The sequence below is a fragment of the Electrona antarctica genome, assembly GCF_951216825.1.
Source record: "Electrona antarctica genome assembly, chromosome: 17".
In the NCBI taxonomy this organism is placed as follows: domain Eukaryota; kingdom Metazoa; phylum Chordata; class Actinopteri; order Myctophiformes; family Myctophidae; genus Electrona; species Electrona antarctica.
In genome coordinates, this window is record NC_136798.1 from 38998887 (window position 1) to 39020458 (window position 21572).

General features: G+C 44.9%; 2 protein-coding genes across 5 annotated transcripts in view; one reads left to right on the top strand and one right to left on the bottom strand.

Moving 5' to 3' along the window:
* Nucleotides 1-16066, bottom strand: part of LOC306941299 (uncharacterized protein) — a 29262-nt gene extending 13196 nt beyond the window's left edge. Inside the window, exons 1-14 of one of the 4 annotated variants that reach the window (XM_079526687.1) lie at nt 15952-16066; nt 13446-13495; nt 12334-12429; nt 11481-11608; nt 10821-10964; nt 10401-10478; nt 8326-8514; nt 7559-7655; nt 4710-4933; nt 3265-3430; nt 2523-2731; nt 2003-2120; nt 1029-1237; nt 814-931 (exon numbers count right to left, since the gene is read on the bottom strand). In XM_079526687.1, the coding sequence (XP_079382813.1) occupies nt 814-931; nt 1029-1237; nt 2003-2120; nt 2523-2731; nt 3265-3430; nt 4710-4933; nt 7559-7655; nt 8326-8514; nt 10401-10478; nt 10821-10964; nt 11481-11537 (1609 nt within the window). In that variant the 5' untranslated portion in view covers nt 11538-11608; nt 12334-12429; nt 13446-13495; nt 15952-16066. Of the gene's footprint in view, nt 1-813; nt 932-1028; nt 1238-2002; nt 2121-2522; nt 2732-3264; nt 3431-4709; nt 4934-7558; nt 7656-8325; nt 8515-10400; nt 10479-10820; nt 10965-11344; nt 11391-11480; nt 11609-12333; nt 12430-13445; nt 13496-15417 lie in introns of those variants that run through there. The other 3 variants (XM_079526686.1, XM_079526685.1, XM_079526688.1) reach the window with 3 other exon arrangements.
* brf1b (BRF1 general transcription factor IIIB subunit b) overlaps nt 1-21572 on the top strand; it is a 63551-nt gene that overhangs the window by 17055 nt on the left and 24924 nt on the right. The window contains exon 3 of the mRNA XM_079526691.1: nt 16509-16589. Within this exon, the coding sequence (XP_079382817.1) occupies nt 16509-16589 (81 nt within the window). The remainder of the gene's footprint in view (nt 1-16508; nt 16590-21572) is intronic.

Below are 21572 nucleotides of genomic sequence, written 5' to 3' on the forward strand. Positions count from 1 at the left end.
AGCCAATTAGGATGGAATATGAAATATCGGACAGATCCGACTTGAGCACATGACCATAGAGATACTGTGTAACGATTTGTGAGATTTGTGGACAGAATCTGGAGGAGTAATATCAAAAAAGGTGTTTTACAAAAGTCAGCCTCCTGGTGGCGCTATAAAAGGCAGATGCGGAAATTGCAGGTCAAAGGTTTGTCCTTGGCCACTAGGGAGTGTGCATGCAACGTTTCACGCAGATCGGTGCAGTTTTAGGTAAAAATGTGAAAAGCTGCCTCATGGTGGCGCTATAACAGGCCGTTCTGGAAAATGCGGGGCAGAGGTTCATCGTTGCCATCCAGGGAGTGTGTGTGCAAAGTTTGGCATCGACCGGGTTAACGGTGCCGGAGATTAGCTGTACACAGACGGACGGAAGGAAGGACGGACGGACGGACGGACACACACACGGACGGAGTGCAAAACATACTCTCTCCCCATGCCTTCGGCCTGGTGGAGACAAAAATCTGTCAAAATCAACACCGTTGTATATGTATGTTGGCTTGTTTAGTTGAGCGAGAAAACAATGTTGCACATACAGCAAATCATTCGGGGACCCCCCTGGGCATCCTGACCCAAAGTTTGAGAACCACTGTTTGAAAGAGACAGAGCTTTGTGTTGAATTCTCACTTATAAGCTCCTTTGTTTCAAAGAGACAGCCGCTTTGTGTTGAGTTCTCACCTATAAGCTCCTTTGTTTCAAAGAGACAGCTGCTTTGTGTTGAGTTCTCACCTATAAGCTCCTTTGTTTCAAAGAGACAGCCGCTTTGTGTTGAGTTCTCACCTATAAGCTCCTTTGTTGGAAAGAGACAGCGCCTTGCTGTGACCGCCTGCACTTCCAGAGTCTTGGATTCTCTTACAACTATCTGGAATGTTGCAGTGAAATTAACCCAGTTGATATCCTGAGGAGAGACAAGCACACATGGGCATCATTCTCCATGACATATTTGCTGTGAAAAGGCCCCATTTAAATTCACATTCATCGTATTGTGTTCTTACTTGATATGTGTAGCCAATAGCGTTGACCGGGACGTGAAGGATGACACCGTGACTGTCCTCGCTGAGATCGTAGCCTCTCTCGTCGGCCAGCAGCGCTGTGATTGGCTCGTTGCCGACTCCCACCTCCCACAGTCTGGGCAGGTCTGGCCGTTTGTTCACGCTGAACGTGACGCCCGAGTCGGAGCACGCTGCCTGCACCGTCGGAGGGTCTGAACAGGAAACATTAAGACCGTTGTGCTGGTGTAGTAGTGTGGGTAGTGTGTGTTACTCACGTGCATTGTGAGGCAGTTCTCGTACAAACACATGGTGTTACTCACGTGCGTTGTGAAGCAGTGCAGCTCGTACAAACACATGGTGTTACTCACATGCGTTGTGAAGCAGTGCAGCTTGTACAAACACGTGGTGTTACTCACGTGCGTTGTGAAGCAGTGCAGCTTGTACAAACACGTGGTGTTACTCACGTGCATTGTGAAGCAGTGCAGCTTGTACAAACACGTGGTGTTACTCACGTGCATTGTGAAGCAGTGCAGCTTGTACAAACACGTGGTGTTACTCACGTGCGTTGTGAAGCAGTGCAGCTCGTACAAACACATGGTGTTACTCACGTGCGTTGTGAAGCAGTGCTCGTACAAACACATGGTGTTACTCACATGCGTTGTGAAGCAGTGCAGCTTGTACAAACACGTGGTGTTACTCACGTGCGTTGTGAAGCAGTGCAGCTCGTACAAACACATGGTGTTACGTGCGTTGTGAAGCAGTGCAGCTCGTACAAACACATGGTGTTACGTGCGTTGTGAAGCAGTGCAGCTCGTACAAACACATGGTGTTACGTGCGTTGTGAAGCAGTGCAGCTCGTACAAACACATGGTGTTACACACATGCGTTGTGAAGCAGTGCAGCTCGTACAAACACATGGTGTTACTCACGTGCGTTGTGAAGCAGTGCAGCTCGTACAAACACATGGTGTTACTCACGTGCGTTGTGAAGCAGTGCTCGTACAAACACATGGTGGTGGTAGGACTGTTCCTGCAGCGTGATGGTCAGGGTGTAGTTCACGTCCATGTAGAACTCCACGCGTCCTTCGCCCAGGTACTGGAACCACACACAGTTCAATTGGGTTAGAACAGCTTTAAAGATGGAGCGACCGTGATTTTTGTACTTTCTGTTTTGTATGCGTCTATGGAGTTAACTATCTGAGATAAAAGCGTTTTCAAAATGCAACTATCATTGAAGTGTATGGCCGTCTTGCTTCCGGGCCATTCCCTATTTATCGATAGCTATAGCAACCGAGTGATAACCAAAGGATAACGAAGACGGTGATCTTTCATAATTAATCAAATAAAAACCTAATGACTCGTCTTTGGCACGTTGAGCCTTTGGCCAAAACTCGTCCAAACTCTTCCTTGGCAGTTGAGTAAATTAGTTAAATCATCTTTTGTATCGCCGATAAAAGAAGACTACTAAAATGGATGCTACACATTGCATCAAACTCACCGTCCTGGCGACCAGCGGGTGGTTGAAGGCGACCGTCAGAGTGTATTCCCGGCTGCCGTTGGCGTGAGCCACCCTGGCGCCGACGGCCATGAATCGGTCCTTCTCTCCCGCGGACAGAGTCTGTCCGTTGAGGACCACCTGCTGCACGGCCACGTCGTGAGGGATGTTCCCCAGGAGCACCCTGAACGCATGTTGCTCTGGCACCGTCTCTGGGAGAGAAATAAAATCACACCCGCGTGAATTGAGCAGTGCAGGCTGCTCAATAACACCGCTGGCTGCAGGCTGCATTTATAGTGCTCAGTGTCAATGGCCCTTTAGGCAGGGCCACTTTAGGTCAATTGCAGCTGTTCGTACTCTAACGTACTCTAAACAGACAGACAGACGGACAGACATACACGGCATTGTCATTGGAGCCGTTAGGCACCACTCAATTTTCACATAATTGTTACATAATCGCCTAATCGGAATTATTTGAGATAATTGCAATATTGTTTTTTTTGCATAATTGTCATGATCGTCGTAATCATTTCCATGTTTAAAAGTGTTAATGTATTTTCAGAAAATTCGAAGAATAGTGGAAATAGCAGATCTGCAAGCTCAAACGTAAACAATTTAGGCATTTAGCGAACGCTTTTAATCCACTGGCATCTGCATAATAATTGCTGACACGAACAGAAACAGACGATATATACGTTGTGGCTCGAGGTATGTAACAAATGGAGCAGCAGTCGATGAGACTCACGGTCGGTGGTGATTGGGCGCTGGCTGCGTAGCGGCGTGTCAATCACCCTCTGGAGGCGGTGCCGGGTTTCCACGGCAACGTGGTCTCCGTACAGCAGAGAGAAGACGTGTTCGTAGACGAGGAAGATGACGTACATCTCCCTGTATTCACCGTCTATCACCATACTCTGTGGATAACAGTGGTAGCTCAAGCAAGACCCAAGAAAGACAACTCAAAACAGCAAATACAAAATACAAAACACGGACAAAATATACAAAACAAAAAAACAAAATGAAACAAATGATCTAAAATGTAACTATAAGAGTACTTTAAAGTTAAGTCATTAAAGGGCCACTTCACCCCTTTTGCAACCAGATGTTATTTTAATGATGTTTGTGTTTTTAGATATTTCACTAATTCAAAGTGTCCATGGGCTCCATGATGTCATGGACACTGGGCTCACTTCCTTCCTGGACTACAATTCCCATAATGCTTTGGTGCACTGCTCCTCCTTGTGGATAGGGGAGGGCTGTCTTACTGAGACAACATGTACTTAGTCCAAGGTATATTAAATGGAGGTAAGGTCACCGGCGTCATTTTCGCTATCACGCAATTCCAGACGGCAGATTCGTCGCAGCATTGGAGCCAAACTGCAACCGGAAGTTCGGCAGAATGTACTGGAGTCAATGAGAGCTCCGTGACCAGCTCATGAACAAACATTATTTCTGAATGATCTTTTGTCAAGTAATCACTTCTGGCAAATAACAGAAGACATGTAACACATTATTGTCTGCTGTGTTGCTTTTCGATGTGTACACTGTGTAAATTTATAGAGGTATCTAAAGAGCAAAAAGTATGTTTCTGAACGTGCCAAGTATCGCGAGACTGCCCACCGTTTCCTGTCTGGCAGCCAAATCTCACGAGACCCCGGAACAGAAACGATACCTGCTTCTGTTTAAATCCTCAAATAAAATGTTGTACTGTGCACTCTGTGCACATCGAAAAGCAACTGATTAGAAAGGAAACTGTGATATGTCTTCTTTCATGTGCCTGAACTGATTATATGACAAAAGTCTCAATGGTTCATAAATAATGTTTGTTATGAGCTGGTCCAGCTTGCTCCATTCACTGCTTTGTATACATGTCACTTCCGGTGCGAGATTTGGCTCCCATGAAAGTGTCATGGCGCAGCACAGTCACGTGACCATGTCACTTCCTTCTCTAATTTTCCTTGATGTAGTCCAGGAAGTAAGTGAGCCCAGTGTCCATGACATCATGGAGCCCATGGACACTTAGAAATACTAAAATATCTAAAAACACATGAAACAGGAGTGAAACAGGAAAGTGTTTCTTGTCTCCCAAACATCATTAAAATAAGATCTGGTTGCAAAAGGGGTGAAGTGAAGCCCTTTTAGAGAGAGAGAGTCATTAAGTCAAAATATTTTTTCTAAAGCAGAACGTCTCACTTTGCGGTAGCCGCCCTCGGCGCCGAACGGCACTCGGACGCGGACCAGCGGGCCGTGGTATTCCAGGGTGTAGCCTCTGGCGCTTGCCGTGCTGGGCTCCAGGAGCTGTCCCTCCACCCCGACGCCCACCGAGCTGCTGTGGAACACTGCCCCGCTCCCCACCAGAGGACTCATGATGGTGGGCATGTCCCACAGCACCGAGACGCCATCAAACGACCCAGGGTCTGCAACCACAAGACAATGGCGAGCCATCAAACGACCCAGGGTCTGCAACCACAAGACAGTGACATCAAACAACCCAGGGTCTGCAACCACAAGACAGTGACATCAAACAACCCAGGGTCTGCAACCACAAGACAGTGACATCAAACAACCCAGGGTCTGCAACCACAAGACAGTGACATCAAACAACCCAGGGTCTGCAACCACAAGACAGTGACATCAAACAACCCAGGGTCTGCAACCACAAGACAGTGACATCAAACAACCCAGGGTCTGCAACCACAAGACAGTGACATCAAACAACCCAGGGTCTGCAACCACAAGACAGTGACATCAAACGACCCAGGGTCTGCAACCACAAGACAATGGCGAGCCATCAAACGACCCAGGGTCTGCAACCACAAGACAGTCACATCAAACAACCCAGGGTCTGCAACCACAAGACAATGCCATCAAATGACCCAGAGTCTGCAACCACAAGACAATGCCATCAAATGACCCAGGGTCTGCAACCACAAGACAATGCCATCAAATGACCCAGGGTCTGCAACCACAAGACAATGCCATCAAATGACCCAGGGTCTGCAACCACAAGACAATGCCATCAAATGACCCAGGGTCTGCAACCACAAGACAATGCCATCAAATGACCCAGGGTCTGCAACCACAAGACAATGCCATCAAATGACCCAGGGTCTGCAACCACAAGACAGTGACATCAAACAACCCAGGGTCTGCAACCACAAGACAATGCCATCAAATGACCCAGGGTCTGCAACCACAAGACAATGCCATCAAATGACCCAGGGTCTGCAACCACAAGACAATGCCATCAAATGACCCAGGGTCTGCAACCACAAGACAATGCCATCAAATGACCCAGAGTCTGCATCCACAAGACAATACCATCAAATGACCCAGAGTCTGCAACCACAAGACAATGCCATCAAATGACCCAGAGTCTGCAACCACAAGACAGTGACATAAAATGACCGAGGGTCTGCAACCACAAGACAATGCCATCAAATGACCCAGGGTCTGCAACCACAAGACAATGCCATCAAATGACCCAGGGTCTGCAACCACAAGACAGTGACATCAAACGACCCAGGGTCTGCAACCACAAGACAATGCCATCAAATGACCCAGAGTCTGCAACCACAAGACAATGCCATCAAATGACCCAGAGTCTGCAACCACAAGACAATGCCATCAAATGACCCAGGGTCTGCAACCACAAGACAGTGACATAAAATGACAGAGGGTCTGCAACCACAAGACAATGCCATCAAATGACCCAGGGTCTGCAACCACAAGACAATGCCATCAAATGACCCAGAGTCTGCAACCACAAGACAATGCCATCAAATGACCCAGGGTCTGCAACCACAAGACAATGCCATCAAATGACCCAGGGTCTGCAACCACAAGACAATGCCATCAAATGACCCAGGGTCTGCAACCACAAGACAATGCCATCAAATGACCCAGAGTCTGCAACCACAAGACAATGCCATCAAATGACCCAGAGTCTGCAACCACAAGACAATGCCATCAAATGACCCAGGGTCTGCAACCACAAGACAATGCTGTGATTGTTTAGAACAGTGGTTTTCAATCTGTGGGCCGGGACCCTCCAGATGACAGTAATAAAGTGATAATTTATGGACTTTTAAGACCTTTTTTATACCAAACCAAAATAGGGGGGAACAAAATAGACCATTACTGCATCAAAAGTAATCAACAAACTATACTAATTCATAACAACTGGTCAAACATTGGCCATATTGCCAACTAACTCAAACTAACCCATTTTGGGCGGGAACCCCTTTTGGTGTTAGCATTATGTTATGCTTTAGCTATTGAAAAATAGCAGATCTACAAGCTCATAGCACGCGCTACAAGCTTGTAGGTCTGCTATTTTTGAAAAATCGAAGAACGACTGACATAGAAACAGCTTTTTCAGAAAACTGGCAGGATGTAGAAGACATTTTTAGAATCTGATCTCAGGTCAAAATGGGCTAAGTGTAAATGGCTACAATTCCAAGTGCTCGCAAGGTGAAAGTAAATAGATCATCGGTTCTTTAGTTATGGGCCATTGAATAAAGCTTGTTTTGACCAAAAACGCAATCTGGGAATAGAATCTGAGATAAATGGGGTTTTTTTCTCCAAAATTTGATAACCTGGAGGCAGATGGCAGGCAATTTTCCACTTCTGGTTCATTTCCGGACATATCCGTCACCGTCCTAGCAACCTAGTATCATTCATAATGTTGGCGAAGAGCGCCATCTATCGTAAACAACTGGAAATACCACATGGCGTAATATTACAGCCTTGGCAGTCAGTGTTTTAATGGTCAGTTAGTGCTTTGTATTTTCTTTTATGACAGACACAGAGACATACTGAGTGTACAGACATACTAAGTAGACAGACAGACATACTGAGTGTACAGACAGACATACTAAGTAGTAAGTAGACAGACAGACAGACACACTGAGTAGACAGACAGACACTCTGAGTAGACAGATAGACATACTGAGTGTACAGACAGACATACTAAGTAGTAAGTAGACAGACAGACACACTGAGCAGACAGACAGACACACTGAGTAGACAGATAGACATACTGAGTGTACAGGCCATAGACACGTCGATCATGACAACGGTCAGTTTCTGTCTGAAGAACACCGTTCCATGAAGCACCTCCACAGGAATGCCGTCCACCTGAAGAAGCGCGCGCACGCACGCGCGCGCGCGCACACGTGCACACGCACACGCACACACACACACACACACACACACACACACACACACACACACACACACACACACACACACACACCGACAAATTTAAATGTAAACATCTGCTCTGAGTGCTCTCTCTGTGTGTGACGTGTGTGCGCGCACGTAAATCGGGCTATTTCTGCAGAGTGAAATAAGCGAGGGGTTTAAGTGCTACTGAATTTGGAGCTCAACAAACGCCATTTCGTCCTAGTGTATGACGGAGGACAATTTTGCGATACATTTAAATGTCCTCGATGACCTTGTTTTTTTTACATTATTCTTTTAACAATTATCGTCCCGACATCCCTACGTGCGTGTGCGTGGGGCTGCGCGTACAGGGCCCTAGGTGTGTGTGTGTGCGCGTGCGTGCATTCTCTCCACCATCCTCAGCTGTGCGTGGGGCTCGAGTACAGGGCCCTACGTGCGTGTGTGTGACCGTGCGTGCGTGCGTTCTCTCCACCATCAGCTGTGTGTGCGGGGCTGTGCATACGGGGCCCTGTTTGTGCGTGTGTGTGTGCGTCTGTTCTCCCCACCATGCTCAGCTGTGTGTGGGGCTGCGCACACGGGGCCCTACGCCCCGTGTGTGTGTGTGTGCGTGCGTTCTCCCCACCATCCTCAGCCGTGCGTGGGGCTGCCCGTACGGGGCCCTCAGCAGCACGCGGTTGAAGCCAGCGGTCACGGTGTATCCCAGGCGGTGTGCTTCGGTCAGCGACATCACACCGTCGTCCTCACCATCGTCCTCCTCATCATCCTCACTAGCAAGCAGCAGCTGCCAGGTCGACTGCGCTCTCCTCTGAGCCTGCGGTATGACCATTTAATCCATTTAGACCCGAGGACAGTTGTACAAATGCCTTCTAAATCATGACAGTTTTATGAAAAAAATCATACCCGTGTGAACTGAGTGGTGCAAATCCCCCCCCCCCCCCCCCCCCCCCCCCCCTCTCTCTCTCTCTCATTAGCAGGCAACAGTGCATCTCTCTGTCTCTGTTACTGGCACAACAGCGCCCCTACTGGACAATAAACTCACCTTTCAGACCAATGCAGATAACATCTACAAAAAGGCAAGGCAGCGGCTTTATCTTCTCAGGAAACTGAGAAGTTTTAATGCCAGTAAACACACCCTGACCATGGTCTATAGATCACTCACTGAGAGTGTTCTCACTTTTAATATCGTGTCCTGGTTTGGGAATCTCTCAGTTAAAGATAAAAACAAGCTCACCCAGGTAGTCAACCAGGCAAGTAAGATCATTGGAGATAAACAATTGCAACTTCAGGACATATACAACCGCTCCATAACCAAAAAAGCAATTCAGATTTACAATGATTCTACCCATCCTCTTCACTCTGAATTTGACTTGTTGCCATCGGGCAGGAGGCTTAGGGCAAAATTAGCAAAAAAGAAGGGTTACAAAACTTCGTTTGTGCCAACTGCTGTGGACATTTTAAATAAGAAAATGTTTAAATAGTCTAATCGCCACTGCTCATGATCACTGTTGTTATGTTAATGTGAATGCATTTTTATATAGTATCTTAATGCACCTGTGTATTTTTGTAATGTTTTATTGTTGTAACTGACTGCCGGTGTGCCAAAGACAAATTTCCATTTTATGTAAATTTAATGGACAATAAAGTTTTCTTTATCTTTATCTTTACTCATGAGTCACACAAACATAGTCACACACAAACATGGTCACATAGTCACAGGTCACAGACATTGCTGTTCCTTGGAGTGGTTGCACCACTCAAAAACTATGTTTTCTATATCAGTGGTTCTCAAACTATTTCATGTCAAGGACCCCCAGCATTATATGCAATTGGCCACCGACTCCCACCTGAAAATATGTAGTTCCAGGGACCCCCCCCCCTGAAGCAAAGATTTGCATTAAAACGTTGAAAAATATATATTCAAAGATTTGCGCCACATTTTCACGATTTTTCAAAAATAGCAGACCTACAAGCTCGTAGCGCGGCACTCGGTGCCGCGCTACGAGCTTGTAGATCTGCTATTTTCCAATAGCTAAAGTATAACATAATGCTTAAAACACCAAAAGGGGTTCCCGTCCTTAATTCATCACCACCATTCACACAGTATTGTAGACAGACAGACAGACAGGTTCAGTCTGGTTCACAGTGCAGCTATTGATTGGCATTAACTATATACTGTATACACAAGGCTCTCACGATTACGAAAGACAACATTTGTTGTTTAGCTTTTAGGGTTGATAACAAAGATTGCAAAGGGCAAATATGACAGAGAGAGAGAGAGAGAGAGAGAGAGAGAGAGAGAGAGAGAGAGAGAGAGAGAGAGAGAGAGAGAGAGAGAGAGAGAGAGAGAGAGAGAGAGAGAGAGAGACAAAGACACAGACAGAGTGACAGAGACACAGAGACAGAGAGAGAGAGACACAGACACAGACAGACAGAGAGACACACAGAGAGAGAGAGACAGAGACACAGACAAAGACACAGACAGAGTGACAGAGACACAGATACAGAGAGAGAGAGACACAGACACAGACACAGACAGACAGAGAGACACACAGAGAGAGAGACAGAGAGACACAGACAAAGACACAGACAGAGTGACAGAGACACAGAGAGAGACACAGACACAGACAGACAGAGAGACACACAGAGAGAGAGACAGAGAGACACAGACAAAGACACAGAGACAGAGAGAGAGTTTACCAGAGAGTAAGCGCTCTGCCATGCCTCCTTGGAGCTTCCCTGCTCAGGTCCACAGAGTGTCTCTCTGCTCACGCTCACCTAGAGACCAATCAACCAATCACAGGCGGGTACAGAACACACAGCAACCAATCAGAGTCAGGTATACATGCCATCATACCAGCCGAATCAGAAGTCTCAGAATCAGAAGTCAGAACGTTGCGACGCATTGAGAGCTCGTAGACCCGGCTATTTTCAATAGATTTTCTACACATTTTCAACTTGTGAAATGGGACATTCTGCAACACGAATACTTTTAGTACATTTTCAATTCCGTACTTTTTACTTGTAACGAAGTAGTTCTAAAATTGCACTATTGGTACTTTTACTTAAGTAAAACAAATTGAGTACTTTTTCCACTCAACTGCCACACCACACACCCACCTCCATGAAGGTCTCGTCACAGAGCAGCTCCCGGTGGGCCCAGGGCATCGTCACCCTGCAGGTGTGAGTCACACTGTGACTGGACCACACACCTGCCCCGTCCATCCCCGTGACCTGTAGATTGAACGTGAACGCCTCGTCGTGCTGCAGGGAATGACACGCACAGAAATTGCTAAAACGAAAGAAAGCAGCAAATGAATAATTGCGAGCCCTTACTATGGAAGCCAGGCAGAACATGTCTGTGTGTCACGGTGTGACACCACCACCCGCCACCAGAGGGCGCAGTGTGGTTTTAGACAGCTATGTGTGGTACACACAAACGAAGAGCTGTTGTGGCAGTCTGACACACACACACACACACAGCTAACTGCGCTAATTGTTGTTATTGCAATTTTACGAGCTGCGTTCGCTTCCCGCGTTTGCGCGTCTTACTTGTAATAATAACAAATAACACTCATCTTTTACTTTATCTAATAACAACCTAAAACATGAACCTTGGTTGGGGGAAAAAAACAGTTGTGTACCTGGTTGTAGGTGTAGCAGGAGTAGAAGGATGCTCTCATGGTGTAGAAACCAAAAAACAGTTGTGTACCTGGTTGTAGGTGTAGCAGGAGTAGAAGGATGCTCTCATGGTGTAGAAACCAAAAAACAGTTGTGTACCTGGTTGTAGGTGTAGCAGGAGTAGAAGGATGCTCTCATGGTGTAGAAACCATCCATGCTGAAGGTACCGAGCGCGTAACCACACCGAGATGCCCTCTGGTCGGACAGCACATGAACCCCATGGCCATCTGGAGAGAGAGGAACACGTTCACATTTTATATTGGCCCATTCTGGACGGGAACCCGTTTTGGTGTTTTAAATAATGCTTAGTTAAAACTTTGAACTATTAAATAATGCTTAGTTAAAACTTTTAACTAAGCATTATTTAGCTATTGAAAAATAGCAGATCTACAAGCTCATAGCGCGCCACCGAGTGGCGCGCTACGAGCTTGTAGGCCTGCTATTTTTGAAAAATCGTGAAAATGCGGCACAAATCTTTGAATATATATTCTTTCAGAGCGAACGGTTTTTTTTATTTCGACGTCAGGCCTAAATGGGTTATATTAGGGGGACGTCCTGCTTCCAAGGCAGGGGTCTTCCATGGATAGTATGGCAGACAGGTTGCGCTGCTGGTGGAAAGGCCAGCACTAGGTTCAGGCAGTGTATTTTGGCGGGCCTTGATGCCGTCGTAATGACTGTTTTTAGTACTTGCTGAGATCTACAAGCACATTTTCAACATGCAACCAAGTGTAAAATGACTTATACTGGATCTCTTGACCACTAGTCCCTTCCTAACATTTTAGTCTAGTTTTCATTTGTTGACGAAATTGTCAGTTTTAGTCATCATAGCTTAGTTTTCATTTAGTTTACATTTAGTTTTCATCAGTGGAAAAAGGTAGTCGACGGACACTTTTCGTTATAGTATTAGTCGACGAAAACAACACTATAGGTTCAGGTTAGCTGATCTACAAACCTACGGCCTCGAAGCGAGGCGGAGCGCCAGGCGACAGCACGTGAACCCACAGGTAACGATCTCTGCATTCCGATTGGACGACGACCTGAGGGACACCTGTGGAAGCAGTGGGAGGGGCTCTGTAAAGTGTAAAGCATTGATTGGTTGCCACAGTGGGTTCCGGGGACCCCGGGACCCCCCTGAGGTCCGCCCCCGCTCGATCATGATTGGCGGAAGGCCCCTCTCTATCCTGATTGGATGAAAGCTGGGCCACCTAGCCAAAATCAAAACCTAACAGTTTTTGTCCCCAGGGGTTAACTGGGGACAGGGAGGAACTCCTTATACGGTCAGCACACTCTATAGAAGGGAGGATTATCACAACAAAACAAAAAAAGAAGTGATATTTGAATTAAGTGAAATCACTGAATATACCTTTAACATACAACCGCAATAATTTTAACAACTCTGCACGTTGGCTATTCAGAAATAGCAGATCTACAAGATCACAGCTGCTATTTCTGAAAATATTTTGAGGACCTAAATCTTCTCTTTTCTCTTCTTCTGGGGCGTCTCTCTCGCTCTCTCTGCAGGTTTGTGTATACACAAACATTGTAGATAAAAGTGAAGACTCAAATTGTGATTGGCCAGAATGAGATGTATGACGTATGATACACTCACTTCACACGGGTGTGATTTGCATTGCTGAATTTAGAAGAAGTCTACACAATTAGAGAATGTTGAAGAATTGTTATTTTGACCAACGTTTGCCTGTTGCGTGTTTCCTCTCATCAATACCGCATGGAATTGGACCCAACGCCTTCAGTTTCCTTTCGTTTTGGGTCTGAGAGGCTAATTCTCATCAAGGGTCTGTGGCTCAAATGCAGAATAAATAATGGACATTAGAAAAAGAACGGCGATCCGGGCACACTTACTAGTTAAAAAGGAGGAAAACTTTATTGAACCGCAAATAATGGACCTTGATATGAAAAGGGTTGAAAACCACTGGATCAGATCAATTCAGATCCTAAATCGGTGACATTACAATCAACCAATAGTAAAGGACTACAAGGATCAGTGTGTGGACAGGCGGGCATTATCAGCAAAGCAAAACAAACAAAAACAGACAATCTTACCCGTGTGTGTTTGTGTGTTTGGTTGTCCAGCAGACAGGAGGATCCGCAGGCTGAAAAAAACATGGTTTAAATGCACCGTTTCGCTGTTCAATACAGCACAGCTCATGTACTGGAAGGCTGAACTATAGGCACACTAAAACAGCGGTTTTAACCCATTCTGGGCGGGAACCCCTTTTGGTGTTTTAACTAAGCATTCTGTTCTACTTTAGCTATTGAAAAATAGCAGATCTACAAGCTACGAGCTTGTAGGTCTGCTATTTTTGAAATATCGTGAAAATGCGGCACGAATCTTTGAATATATATTCTTTCAGAATACTTTTTTTATTTATTTCGATGTCAGGCCTAAATTGCAGGGTCCAGGGACAAAGCGGTTTACAGTAAGCAGGGTCCAGGGACAGAGCGGTTTACAGTAAGCAGGGTCCAGGGACAGAGCGGTTTACAGTAAGCAGGGTCCAGGGACAGAGCGGTTTACAGTAAGCAGGGTCCGGGGACAGAGCGGTTTACAGTAAGCAGGGTCCAGGGACAGAGCGGTTTACAGTAAGCAGGGTCCAGGGACAGAGCGGTTTACAGTAAGCAGGGTCCAGGGACAGAGCGGTTTACAGTAAGCAGGGTCCACGGACAGAGCGGCTTACAGTAAGCAGGGTCCAGGGACAGAGCGGCTTACAGTAAGCAGGGTCCACGGACAGAGCGGCTTACAGTAAGCAGGGTCCAGGGACAGAGCGGTTTACAGTAAGCAGGGTCCAGGGACAGAGCGGTTTACAGTAAGCAGGGTCCACGGACAGAGCGGCTTACAGTAAGCAGGGTCCAGGGACAGAGCGGTTTACAGTAAGCAGGGTCCAGGGACAGAGCGGCTTACAGTAAGCAAGGTAAACACAAGAGAATACATCAAACACGTAGAATTAGCTAACTAGGATCATAGGTCAAGGGGTCCGGGACCCCTAGGGGCCAGGGGTGTCATAGGACAGTGGACCCCCAAATCGACACCAATCAGCCCACAGACCCCCCTTTGAAAACATATGCCAGGGACCCCCATAAGAGAAGGTTTTTACGGCTCTAGCAGTAATTCTCAACCCGTTTAATTTCAAGGACCCCCAGTTTGACATGCATTTAGGCTATGGTCCCTCATTTAATGGCATTTCTATCTCTGAGACCCCAATTTATAATGTAAAATCAAAGTTAATTTAACTCTGAGAGTGTACAAATGGTTCGATTTGTACACTCTCAGAGTTACAGACCCATAAGGGTCCATTTGGTTCCTAACTATCATTTAGCTGGGGACCCCCTGGAACTCCCTCAAGGACCCCACTTTGGGAACCACGGTCATAGGGTATCTGAAGGTGGGGAGGGGATTCGCATGCATTCACGTGCACGCTCGCACAATTCGTTCCCAACATCACTATTCTGAGGCGAACATTAGAAAATAGCAGATCTACAAGCTCTCCACGCCTCGCATTGCATGTTGTGAGCTTGTAGATCGGCTATTTTCGGCAAAGAGGGTTGGTGTAGAGGGGGGGCGGGGGCAGTATTGAGGGTTTAAGTGGTTAACTGTCATAAAGTTAATATACACATTAGCGTGAATCCCCCCCCACCCCCCCTATCTGCACGCCTGCATCTATGAATTATATGAAAAAGTGTAATCTGCAACACGATGTTATACAATAAAGCACCAAAGGGGTCGTCCTTATCAGAGAATAACCTGTGCATTGAAACTACAACCTATAGGATGCCAGGTCAACAAATGAATTATGTCTACATAACATGCTATCTAAATGAGTTTTAAAATGACAACCTTTGCGTGGGCCTGCCAAGGCCGTGAAAAAAGGCTAGGGACCCCCAGGGTTCCTGAAGGGGGTTTCCGAATGGACCCTATAATACAGATTATGTGACTCTCGAGTTGCACAATATGGAACCCAATGGACCCGCTCCGTTTGCACACTGTCATGAGTTACGTGAGAAACAACACTGAACTCACCCAGAGAGGCAAACAGCCAGAGTTAATAAAGTCATTCTGGAAGCAACGTGCCGACGTTAATAATACTGGCCCTTAGACCAGCTCAAACATTAACACTGACCCTGTATGTCAAGTCAAACAGTGTCCCACTGCTCCTAGACCAGCTCAAACATTAACACTGACCCTGTATGTCAAGTCAAACAGTGTCCCACTGCTCCTAGACCAGCTCAAACATTAACACTGACCCTGTATGTCAAGTCAAACAGTGTCCCACTGCTCCTAGACCAGCTCAAACATTAACACTGACCCTGTATGTCAAGTCAAACAGTGTCCCACTGCTCCTAGACCAGCTCAAACATTAACACTGACCCTGTATGTCAAGTCAAACAGTGTCCCACTGCTCCTAGACCAGCTCAAACATTAACACTGACCCTGTATGTCAAGTCAAACAGTGTCCCACTGCTCCTAGACCAGCTCAAACATTAACACTGACCCTGTATGTCAAGTCAAACAGTGTCCCACTGCTCCTAGACCAGCTCAAACATTAACACTGACCCTGTATGTCAAGTCAAACAGTGTCCCACTGCTCCTAGACCAGCTCTGACAACATTGCCACTGATCCTTGGGACCAGCTCTATCATGTGACCTGGCTGACAGAGTCAAAGCTCCCAGCTGTTCTGATTTCACCTGCTGACTGCTTGGGTTGTTGTGGAAACCAACCATGTGACTGTCCAAGGTGTGAGTGATTTGTGGGGGCGTGGCGACAAGCTGAACACGCGTGTGTGTGTGTGTGTGTGTGTGTGCGTGCGTGTACGCGTGTGTGCCTGTGTTTGTGTCGCAATGTAAACGTATGTTGTCTCATGCCAATAAAGCCCTTTGGAATTGAATTGTGTGCGTGCGTGCGTGTCTCAATGTAAACGTATGTTTTCTCCTGCCAATAAAGCCCTTTGGAATTGAATTTAATTGAATTGTGTGTGTGCGTGTCACTGTGTCTAGACTTGATTTTTGTTGTTATTTAAATCAATAGAAGTGGGGTAAAAAAAAAAACAGCTTTATTCAGTAGAAATGTTCCTCATGTGGTTTTCTTATGTCTCACTATCTGTCTCTCTCAGGTCCAGTGAAGACTCCAGCCTTAGGAACTGGTTTCTACAGCAGCATCGGGAAAGAGTCACGAACCCAGACGTTACAGAATGGTACACACACACACACACACACACACACACACACACACACACACACACACACACACACACACACACAGTACTACATAAATGTTGGTGTAGTACTAGTCAGTAGGACTCGAACCTGCACAGGAAAATCCTGAAGCATTTCTCCTCTAATCCCATCTTCTTTTCTTAACCACTCAGCCAGTGAAGGCTTTCTCGCTTCCATCACATTAACCGATTCTGGGCGGGAAGTGGGGAACCCCTCTTGGTGTGTCAAGCATTATGTTACACTTTAGCTATTTAAAAATAGCAGATCTACAAGCTCATAGCGCGGCACCGAGTGCCGGGCTATGAGCTTGTAGGTCTGCTATTTTTGAAAAATCGTGAAAATGTGGCACAAATCTTTGAATATATATTATATTATATTATATTATATTATATTATATTATATTATATTATATTATATTATATTATATTATATTATATATCTTTCACAGTGAACGTTTTTAACTCAAATCTTTGCTTCTGGGGGGTCCTTGGAACAACATATTTTCAGATGGGGGTCGGCGGCCAAATACAAATACAAATATATATATTTTTGGGGTCCTTGACATGAAATATTGAGCACCACTGACATAGAAACATGGGTTTTTCAGAAAACTGTCAGGATTTCATTTCAATATTCAGAATGTGACTGATGAGTTATATTGATCCTTCAATCCCCATCCCCAGATAAGCCCTTCAAGTCAGCTGCTCTCTGGCTTCTAAATTCTGTATTGGACATTCTGTAACTATACCGACAGTCCAATTTCTTGACAACTTTGCCAGAAATACATGTGCTTGGCATCTTGCATGGCTTGAGAATGTCAAATGTAAAGTTTAGTCTAGTTTCTTGAACATAGTCTAATTATCCAATAATTGGAGCAAAACACAGGCATAATAATATAATAATAAAAGGATATAAAATAATTTTGGCCTGACAAAAGTACCTTCAGAAGAGCCACGTTTACGTAGTCGGCAGGAGTCGAACCTGCGCAGGGAGACCCCAATGGATTTCGAGTCCATCGCCTTAACCACTCGGCCACAACTACCACAGTCTTGAATGTAATCACATTGATCCAGGAATGAGATTGCAACACACACCACCAGAATCAGCTTTATTGCCACATCACAGGTATACAGAAGTGGGGGGAAAAGTGTGTTAAAGGACCTGTAACATAAAATTCAACTTTTTCAATTTATTTTGTGTTTTTGGGGCTCCCATATGTGTTTTCTATCCCCACAAATAACCAATTTCGAACAATCAGGCTTTCATATCATATAGGTGCTTTAATGGAAATTGCTCTCAGGAACAGCTCAACTGATTTTGTCCTCATCGTGATGTCATCAATGTCACCCTACTTTGTATAATTCCTCCTCTTCTTCAGTGTTCAGTTCCAAATTTGCATTTCCACTTTGTTTACAATGTCCACCATTGTTGATTTTCCAAGCTGGCATTGGAATGGTTGTATCTAGCATCAGTATTATAATGCCTCAAATATTAAATAATCTGCATATCAGCACCCCCACCACCTCAGGACATTGTGGCATTGCAGCTAAAACAGCTTTCAAAGTCCAGAAAGAAATGACAAGGACTGGTTATATCAGAGTGGTGATTGAGGCTCAAACCATTAGAAATAACTTTGAGGGACATAGACAATATGATATTAAATATTAAAAGCAGTTTTAAAATGCATGTTATTTGCGCTTTAAATGAGTTCCTGTGCATGGTTCCATGCATCCTATCGTTATTTCCACAGAAGAAGAAGAAGTGGGGGCGAGGGGGAAAGGGAACAAAAAAAGACATATTATCTACATATTTAAAGTTACACATACCTGAGTAGTACCTGAGATAAGTTACACATACCTGAGTAGTACCTGCAGATAAGTTACACATACCTGAGTAGTACCTGCAGATAAGTTATAAAGGTGTCTGAGCAGCAGATATATACCAGATGCTGTAGTTACACAAGAACATGTATAAAAGTCAGTAGACTGACACTGATATCATCTGCAAGTAGGTCAAAGAAGTCAAGTCACTTGTCCCTGGTATAGAGCGTCGCAGTCCCGCCCCCTACCATGGACCAGGAAATGATTCTCCGTTCATTTTCCTCATAGACATTTCAGAAAGTATTTATTTAAAAACGTTTACGCCGCGGACAAAGCCAACTCGAGTCGTGACAAATCATAGAAACAAACACAATTTTTTGGGCCGAACAAATAATTAGAAAGAAGAAAAAAACGGCAGGTTACAACACTTTTGTTGTTGTTTTTCTTCTTTGTAATTATTTGTTTGGTCCAAAATATTGTTTGTGTTGTCATGAGTTGTCACGACTCCAGTTGGCTTTGTCCGCGGCGTAACCGTCTTTAAATAAATACTTTTTGAAATGTCTATGGGAAAAATGCATTGGGATTCATTTCCTGGTCCATGGTAGGGGGCAGGACTGCAACGCTCTATAGTCCACACGTAGGTCCAAGGAAGAGCTAAGGCCTGGGACCAGCCTGACGACACCGCCTAGCATCAGGCCCTCAAGAAGAGTATGGCCTGAATATGGCCTGATAAATACCACCTTCTGCAAAAACATGTGGTAGGCAGGATTCTAACCTGCGCAAGGAGACCTTGGGCTCCATTTTCGTCACCGCTAAACCCCTTATCCCTAAATTTCTTTGCCCTTTTTTTTACTATTTTGCAAAACATTTTTGAATAGTTAAAATGGCCAGTCTAGCTCACAACGTGTCAATGTAGATTGGCTAGTTGAACTATTCAAAAATGTTTTTCAAAATAGTAAAAAAAGGCAAAGAAGTTTAGGAATGAGGGGTTTAGCGGTAACGAAAATGGAGCCCCTTGCCTTTTAAGCTCATTGCCTCGGCCACAACAGACACGGCACATCTTACACACCATAGACATGTAGACGCCGCCTTCTGCTCCGGGGACGCGCGTCTGTATCTCGAGGGAAGGGAAGCTTCTGTGACGCACGCGGAAGCTTGCCGAGCTTCAGCTTGTTTCCGTTCCGTTTATTGGCGTTCCGTTTGTTTTCTCATGTCAATAAAGCTCCTTTGAATTTAATTGATACGTCCCGGTTGACTTTCCCCTTCCCGTGTGATACAGGTCGCTCACACACACACACGCACACGTACACGCGCACACACACACACACACACACACACTGTACACACACACATACACTGTACACACACACATACACACACACACTGGACAAGCAATTATTGGCAAAAAAACATAGTGGGACTTGAACCTACACTCCCAAAAACATTTAAATCTTCAGAATGTGACTGTTTAAACTTTAAAGTATTAACTGATCCATCGCTGACATCTTTAAGAAAGTCACGTGTGCATCGAACAGCTGTGACCGACTGAAGATGGCATCCAAAACAAGGCTCGTTGGTCTAGTGGTATGATTCTCGCTTCGGGTGCGAGAGGTCCCGGGTTCAAATCCCGGACGAGCCCTCCCTGTGTTTCTACACTCCCTCTTCTCAGTTCATATTGATTTTAAAAGAATAACATGTCTCTATGAGATCATGTAGCCTTGCAGTGTATAAGTGCCATGCCTTTGTCAGACTATTTCCATATTCATTGGTTTTACAAATGGCCTTAGTGCCTTAATATTTCAAATATTCTTTCTACTTGACTATGCTCTACAAACGTTGTATGTTAGCTTGTATGTCAGTAGATGTGGTGGGTGTGTCATTTTTTGACTACTCTGATTACCTTCATTGCAAAGACAGCTTGTCGACTTGTATATAAAACACGCCTACTTTGCTGTATACTCATTCCTGATGAAGACCCGGAGGGGTTGAATTGATTCCTGACCATTGATTCCTAATAAATTACTGGGAGCTTAAGAACGGAGTGCAGACTTCCTACCTTCTTTCTGCATGCATTTGTCATTGTTTACAAAATGCCATGTTCATCTCCCAGCAAACTTCGTAAAAAATAAATTCTACCCGCCCATGACTTTTGCCTTTAATCCATTTTGGGCGGGAACCCCTTTTGGTGTTTTAAGCATTATGTTATGCTTTAGCAGGGGTGCCCACACATTTATGACGTGAGATCTACTTTCAAAATGACCAGCTCAACAAGATCTACCCACTGAAAAAATAAGTGTACCATTGCTGGAAATAGTTTAAATATATAATGTACCTGGGGGGGCTTTGGAATAGGGAGGGGGGAGAAATTATGACAGGCAGTTTCTGCTGTCATTTAACTTAAATGCCCAATGCATTCTCAATGGCAATAGCACAAACTTTGCCATGCTACTAGTCCTACATACTTACACCTAGAAACCCCATTCAAACCTATTTAGGTTCATCTTACGGTGGACATCTTTGAAATGTTTCATAGTTTTAGAAATATATAGTGCAAGGACACTTCGACACCAACTCTAGGGGAGCCCGGGTTCGAACTGGCAACCTTGCAGTTACCATCCAGCCACTCTACCCCCTGAGCCACCGCCGCCCTGTTTTGGTTTGGTTTTACTATAGTGACAGAATGGAGAGAGAAAGCTAAATTCATTGACTATTGAAAAATAGCAGATCTACAAGCTCATAGAGCTACGAGCTTGTAGATCTGCTATTTTTGAAAAATCGTGAAAATGTAGTGCAAATCTTTGAATATATATTCTTTCAGAGCGAACATTTTTAACTCAACTTGTCAATAGTAAGTAGCCTTGCCGAGCCAATTTACAATTTACAATGTAGGCATTTAGCAGACGCTCTTAATCCAGAGCGACTTACATTTAGCAAGAACAAAAGCATGGGAATACATCACATATATAAAAAGCATTTATCAAGAAACATGCGTAAGCTAAGAACGTAGCTAGAACATATCTATATAATGACACTGTACATATAAACTATACATATATACTATACTATGCTGTACATATATACTATGAAGTGCTATGACTACATACAATGCAATTATTGTGCTGTCTACATAACATGCTATAA